Source organism: Oncorhynchus tshawytscha, unplaced genomic scaffold, assembly GCF_018296145.1.
Source record: "Oncorhynchus tshawytscha isolate Ot180627B unplaced genomic scaffold, Otsh_v2.0 Un_scaffold_1029_pilon_pilon, whole genome shotgun sequence".
In the NCBI taxonomy this organism is placed as follows: domain Eukaryota; kingdom Metazoa; phylum Chordata; class Actinopteri; order Salmoniformes; family Salmonidae; genus Oncorhynchus; species Oncorhynchus tshawytscha.
The window spans coordinates 370,001-377,500 of NW_024609782.1; the positions used below are offsets into that span (position 1 = coordinate 370,001).

The 7,500-nt window shown below is 43.6% G+C and overlaps 1 protein-coding gene across 1 annotated transcript in view; it reads left to right on the forward strand.

Moving 5' to 3' along the window:
* The window catches only part of LOC112241438 (protocadherin-17-like), a 163,510-nt gene that overhangs the window by 60,854 nt on the left and 95,156 nt on the right, over window positions 1-7,500 (forward strand). The window contains 1 exon segment of the mRNA XM_042318024.1: window positions 7,142-7,200. Within this exon segment, the coding sequence (XP_042173958.1) occupies window positions 7,142-7,200 (59 nt within the window).

Here is a 7,500-nt window from a genome sequence, read left to right on the forward strand (position 1 = left end):
ACAGGAAACAGGAAACCTTGGTTTTTGTCTTGAAACAAAATGTCACCCTATCCCCTACGTTGTGTCCAATGGGCCCTGGTCCAAAGTAGTGCACTCTGGCTACGGGGATAACTAGTCAGATGTATAACTGAATGCATTCAACTGAAACGGGTCTTCCTCATTTAACCCAACTCCTCTGAAATAGAGGGGTGCTGGGGGAGGGCGCTGCCTTAATCAACATCCATGTTCTCAACACCCGGGGAACACTGGGTTAACTGCTTCGCTCAGGAGCAGAACGACAGATTTGTACCTTGTCAGTCCAGGGATTCGAACCAACAACCTTTGGGTTACTGGCCCAGCGTTCCTACCCTCTAGGCTACCTGCCACCCCTTGCAGGAATCTAAGGTCTGTTTTTCTTTAAATGTCTGGTCCTCTCTGATCTCTGAGCTGATCTACACAACCTTTTCATTAACACGGCTAATTAGAATGATTAGAGAGGCTAATATGACTGATAATGGCTGAGGAGAGAAAGAGAGAGAGAGAGAGAGAGAGAGAGAGAGAGAGAGAGAGAGAGAGAGAGAGAGAGAGAGAGAGAGAGAGAGAGAGAGAGAGAGAGAGAGAGAGAGAGAGAGAGAGAGAGTAAGAGAGAGAGAGAGAGAGAGAGAGAGAGAGAGAGTGAGAGAGTAAGAGAGAGAGAGAGAGAGAGAGAGAGAGAGAGAGAGAGAGAGAGAGAGAGAGAGAGAGAGAGAGAGAGAGAGAGAGAGAGAGAGAGAGAGGTAGAGAGAGAGAGAGAGAGTAAGAGAGAGAGAGAGTAAGAGAGAGAGAGAGAGAGAGAGAGAGAGAGAGAGAGAGAGTGGATAAACAGACAGCGAGAGAGTAAGTGCATTGACCTCCTGTTCAGTCTCTCCATCTAGTGTTTAGGATGTCGATACTGTCTGGACCACGTCTGGGAGTTGGGACCCAGGCTCCCCCTCTCTCCATCCCTTCCATCTCCCCTCCTCCCCCTTTCCTCATTGACTCTGAGCCACAGAGCAAATACGCTGCAGCAACATTGACGCAACATTGACGGGACGGACAATTGAGACACCCCAGAGAAAGAGAGGGATAGATTTAGAGGGAGAAAGAGAGTGAGATACAGAGAGACAGAGACAGAGAGACAGAGAGAGAGAGAGAGACAGAGAGAATGAGAGAGAAACAGAGAGAGAGAGAGAGAGACAGAGAGAGAGAGAGAGAGACAGAGAGTTGGAGAGCGAGGGAGTGAAATACAGAGAGAGAGACAGAGAGAGAGACAGACAGACAGAGAGTTAGAGAGAGAGAGAGAGAGAAACAGAGAGAGAGAGAGAGAGAGAGACAGACAGACAGAGAGTTGGAGAGCGAGGGAGTGAAATACAGAGAGAGAGAGAGGGAGAGTTAGCGAGAGAGGGGAAGAGAGACTGTCCTGGCTCCAGTGCATTTGCGAAAAAAGCACAATTGTTCAATACAGAAGTATATATTTTTAAACCTGCATATTTAGCTAAAAGAAATCCAGGTTAGCAGGCAATATTAACCAGGAGAAATTGTGTCACTTCTCTTGCGTTCATTGCTCGCAGAGTCAGGGTATATGCAACAGTTTGGGCCGCCTGGCTCGTTGCGAACTAATTTGCCAGAATTTTACGTAATTATGACATAACATTGAAGGTTGTGTAACAGTAATATTTAGACTGATGGATGACACCCGTTAGATAAAATACAGAACGGTTTCATATTTTACTGAAAGAATAAACGTTTTGTTTTCGAGATTATAGTTTCTGGATTCGACCATATTAATGACCTAAGGCTCGTATTTCTGTGTGTTATTATGTTATAACTAAGCCTATGATTTGATAGAGCAGTCTGACTGAGTGGTGGTAGGCAGCAGCAGGCTCGTAAGCATTCATTCAAACAGCACTTTAGTGCGTTTGCCAGCAGCTCTTCGTTGTGCGTCAAGCATTGCGCTGTTTATGACTTCAAGCCTATCAACTCCCGAGATGAGGCTGGTGTAACCGATGTGAAATGGCTAGCTAGTTAGCGGGGTGCGCGCTAATAGCGTTTCAAATGTCACTCGCTCTGAGACTTGGAGTGGTTGTTCCCCTTGCTCTGCATGGGTAGCGCTGCTTCGAGGGTGGCTGTTGTCGATGTGTTCCTGGTTCGAGCCCAGGGAGGAGCGAGGAGAGGGACGGAAGCTATACTGTTACACTGGCCAGAGTGCCTATAAGAACATCCAATAGTCAAAGGTATATGAAATACAAATGGTATGGAGAGAAATACCTAAAACTTCTTACCTGGCAATATTGAAGACTCATGTTAAAAGGAACCACCAACTTTCATATGTTCTCATGTTCTGAGCAAGGAACTGAAACGTTAGCTTTCTTACATGGCACATATTGCACTTTTACTTTCTTCTCCAACACTTTGTTTATGCATTATTTAAACCAAATTGAACACGTTTCATTATTTATTTGAGGCTAAATTGATTTTATTGATGTATTATATTAAGTTAAAATAAGTGTTCATCAAGTAGTGTTGTAATTGTCATTATTAAAAATCATTTTTAAACAATCGTCTGATTAATCAATATCGGCTTTTTTTGGTCCTCCAATAATCGGTATCGGTATCGGCATTGAAAAATAATTTTCGGTCGACCTCTAGTTGTCCGGACCTCTGGCAGTCTCTATGGGGGTGCCACAGGGTTCAAATATTGGGCAGACTCTTTTCTCTGTATATATCAATGATGTCGCTCTTGCTGCTGGTGATTCTCTGATCCACCTCTACGCAGACAACACCATTCTGTATACTTCTGGCCCTTCTTTGGACACTGTGTTAACTAACCTCCAGACAAGCTTCAATGCCATACAACTCTCCTTCCGTGGCCTTCAACTGCAAGTAAAACTAAATACATGCTATACAACCGATCGCTGCCCACAACTGCCCGCCCGCGCAGCATCAATTCTCTGGACGGTTCTGACTTAGGATATGTGGACAACTATAAATACCTAGGTGTCTGGTTAGACTGTAAACTCTCCTTCCAGACCCACATCAAACATCTCCAATCCAAAATTAAATCTAGAATCGGCTTCCTATTTCACAACAAAGCCTCCTTCACTCATGCTGCCAAACATACCCTCGTAGAACTGACCATCCTACCGATCCTTGACTTCGTCGATGTCATTCACAAAATAGCCCCCAACACTCTACTCATCAAACTGGATGCAGTGCCATCCGTTTTGTCACCAAAGCCCCATAACCCACCACTGCGACCTGTACATTTTTGTTGGCTGGCCCTTGCTTCATACTCGTCGCCAAACCCACTGGCTTCAGGTCATCTACAAGTCTCTGATAGGTAAGGCGCCGCCTTATCTCAGCTCACTGGTCACCATAGCAGCACCCACCCGTAGCAAGCGCTCCAGCAGGTATATCTCTCCAGTCAACCCCCAAAGCCAATTCGTCCTTTGGCCTCCTTTCCTTCCAGTTCTCTGCTGCCAATGACTGGAATGAATTGCAAAAATCACTGAAGCTGGAGACTCTTACCTCCCTCACTAACTTTAAGCACCAGCTGTCTGAGCAGCTCACAGATCGCTGCACCTGTACATAGCCCATCTGTAAACAGCCCATCTATCTATCTACCTCATCCCCATTCTGTATTTATTCATTTATCTTGCTCCTTTGCACCCCAGTATCTCTACTTGCACATTCATCTTCGGCACATCTACCATTCCAGTATCTAATTGGTATATTTTAATTACTTCTACTTTTTGTAATTACTTCACCACTGCGGCCTGTTTATTACCTCCCTTCTCACCTCATTTACACACACTGTATATAGATTTTCTTCAACTGTATTATTGACTGTATGTTTTGTTTATTCCATGTGTGACTCTGTGTTGTTGTTTGTGTCGAACTGCTTTGCTTTATCTTGGCCAGGTCGCTGTTGTAACTGAGAACTTGTTCTCAACTTGCCTACCTGGTTAAATAAAGGTGAAATAAAATTTAAAAAAATAAATGACCAGGTGAAAGCTATGATCCCTTATTGATCAGTGTAGATGAAGGGGAGGAGACCAGGTTAAAGGAGGAGTTTTAAGCCTTGAGACGACTGAGACATGGATTGTGTCTGTTTTGCCATTCAGAGGTAGAATGAACAAGAGAACAGATTTAAGTGCCTCTGAACAGTGTATGGTAGTAGGTAGCAGGCACATCTGTTTGTGGCAAGAACTATAACACTGCTGGGTTTTTCACTCTCAATATTTTCTTGTGTGTATCAAGAATGGTCCACCACCCAAAGGACATCCAGCTAACTGGACACGACTGTGGGAGAGTCAACAAGGGCCAGCATCTCTGTGGAACACTTTCACACATTGGGGTCCATGGGACATCCCTGTGGAACACTTTAGACTTCTTGTAGAGTCAACATGGGCCAGCATCTCTGTGGAACACTTTAGACTTCTTGTAGAGTCAACATGGGCCAGTATCCCTGTGGAACCAGACTTCTTGTAGAGTCAACATGGGCCAGTATCCTGTGGAACACTTTAGACTTCTTGTAGAGTCAACATGGACCAGCATCCCTGTGGAACACTTTAGACTTCTTGTAGAGTCAACATGGGCCAGTATCCCTGTGGAACTTTGGACCAGTCAACATGGGCCAGCATCCCTGTGGAACACTTTAGACTTCTTGTAGAGTCAACATGGGCCAGTATCCCTGTGGAACACTTTAGACTTCTTGTAGAGTCAACATGGGGCCAGCATCTTTAGACTTCTGTGGAATACTTTAGACTTCTTGTAGAGTCAACATGGGCCAGCATCTCTGTGGAATACTTTAGACTTCTTGTAGAGTCAACATGGGCCAGCATCTCTGTGGAACACTTTAGACTTCTTGTAGAGTCAACATGGGCCAGCATCCCTGTGGAACACTTTAGACTTCTTGTAGAGTCAACATGGGCCAGCATCCCTGTGGAACGCTTTAGACTTCTTGTAGAGTCCATGTTCTGAAGAATTGAGGACGTTCTGGAGGCAATCAGAAACAATTATTTTACCACAGGGAATATGGTGTTGTTTTAGATAACCTAGGAGTTAGACATCACATTAACATAACGCTGTTTAACTAATTAACTCACTAACCAACCAACATGTACAGCAACTGACTAACTGCCCGTGTGGTTACAATGTAGTCATGTGACAAAGCTCTTTAATCCATATTAAACCCATTGTTACATGATCAGAATGTGTTGATACAGTTGAAGTCGGAAGTTTACACACACTTAGGTTGGAGTCATTATAACTCATTTTTCAACCACTCCACAAATGTCTTGTTAAACAAACTATAGTTTTGGAAAGTCGGTTAGGACATCTACTTTGTACATGACACAAGTCATTTTTCCAACAATTGTTTACAGACATATTATTTCACTTATAATTCACTGTATCACAATTCCATTGGGTCAGAAGTTTACATACACTAAGTTCACTGTGCCTTTAAACAGCTTGGAAAATTCCAGAAAATGATGTCATGGCTTTAGAAGCTTCTGATAGGCTAATTGACATCATTTGAGTCAATTGGAGGTGTACCTGTGGATGTATTTCAAGGCCTCCCTTCAAACTCAGTGCTTCTTTGGTTGACATTATGGGAAAATCAAAAGAAATAAGCCAAGACCTCAGAAAAAAATTGTAGTCCTCCACAAGTCTGGTTCATCCTTGGGAGCAATTTCCAAACGCCTGAAGATACCACGTTCATCTGTACAAACAATAGTACACAAGTATAAACACCATGGGACCACGCAGTCGTCACACCGCTCAGGAAGGAGACGCGTTCTGTCTCCTAGAGATGAACGTACTTTGGTGTGAAAAGTGCAAATCAATCCCAGAACAACAGCAAAGGACCTTGTGAAGATGCTGGAGGAAACAGGTACAAAAGTATCTATATCCACAGTAAAACGAGTCCTATATCGACATAACCTGAAAGGCCCCTCAGCAAGGAAGAAGCCACTACTCCAAAACCGCCATAAAAAAGCCAGACTACGGTTTGCAACTACACATGGGGACAAAGATTGTTATTTTTGGAGAAAAGTCCTCTGGTCTGATGAAAAGAAAATAGAACTGTTTGGACATAATGACCATCGTTATGTTTGGAGGAAAAAGGGGGAGGCTTGCAAGCCGAAGAACACCATCCCAACCATGAAGCACGGGGGTGGCAGCATCATTTTATTGGGGTGCTTTGCTGCAGAAGGGACTGGGGCACTTCACAAAATAGATGGCTTCATGAGGAGGGAAATTATGCGGATATATTGAAGCAACATCTCAAGACATCAGTCAGGAAGTTAAAGCTTGGATCCAAATGGGTCTTCCAAATGGACAATGACCCCAAGCATACTTCCAAAGTTGTGAAAGTCAAGGTATTGGAGTGGCCATCACAAAGCCCTGACCTCAGTCCAATAGAAAATTTGTGGGCAGAACTGAAAAAGCGCGTGCGAGCAAGGAGACCTACAAACCTGACTCAGTTACACCAGCTCTGTCAAGAGGGATGGGCCAAAATTCACCCAACTTATTGTGGGAAGCTTGTGGAAGGCTACCCGAAATGTTTGACCCAAGTTAAACAATGTAAAGGCAATGCTACCAAATACTAATTGAGTGTATGTAAACTTCTGACCCACTGGGAATACGATGAAAGAAATTAAATCTGAAATAAATCATTCTCTCTAGTATTATTCTGACATTTCATATTCTTAAAATGAAGTGGTGATCCTAACTGACCTAAGACAGTACATCTTTTACTAGGATGAAATGTCAGGAATTGTGAAAAACTGAGTTTAAATGTATTTGGCTAAGGTGTATGTAAACTTCCCACTTCAACTGTGTGTATATATATGGAATAGAATCTGGTACCCTTTCCTCCCCCCTCCTCCCCCTCCTCTCTTCATTCTCCCCCTCCTCCCCCTACTCTACATTCCTATCATCATTGCCCCCCTTAAGGAGCTCTTGTTGCAACACCGACAGGGGACACATTTGGGTGTAACACAACACCGACAGGGGACACATTTGGGTGTAACACAACACCGACAGGGGACACATTTGGGTGTAACACAACACCGACAGGGGACACATTTAGGTGTAACACAACACGTTGTAAACACTCTCCTCTCTCCCTTCTTCACAGACAGACAATTTTCCCGCTGAGCCCAATTACATGGGCAGCAGGCAGCAGTTTGTTCAAAGGTAAGGACTCATCATGAATCCCAATAGTCTATATGCTTTCTAGTTATAACTAGATCCTATTCTAGTACTGTACCCTAACCCTTTATAGTTATAACTAGATCCTATACTAGTACTGTACCCTAACCCTAACCCCTTATAGTTATAACTAGATCCTATACTAGTACTGTACCCTAACCCTTTATAGTTATAACTAGATCCTATACTAGTACTGTACCCTAACCCTAACCCGTTACAGTTATAACTAGATCCTATACTAGTACTGTACCCTAACCCTAACCCTTTATAGTTATAACTAGATCC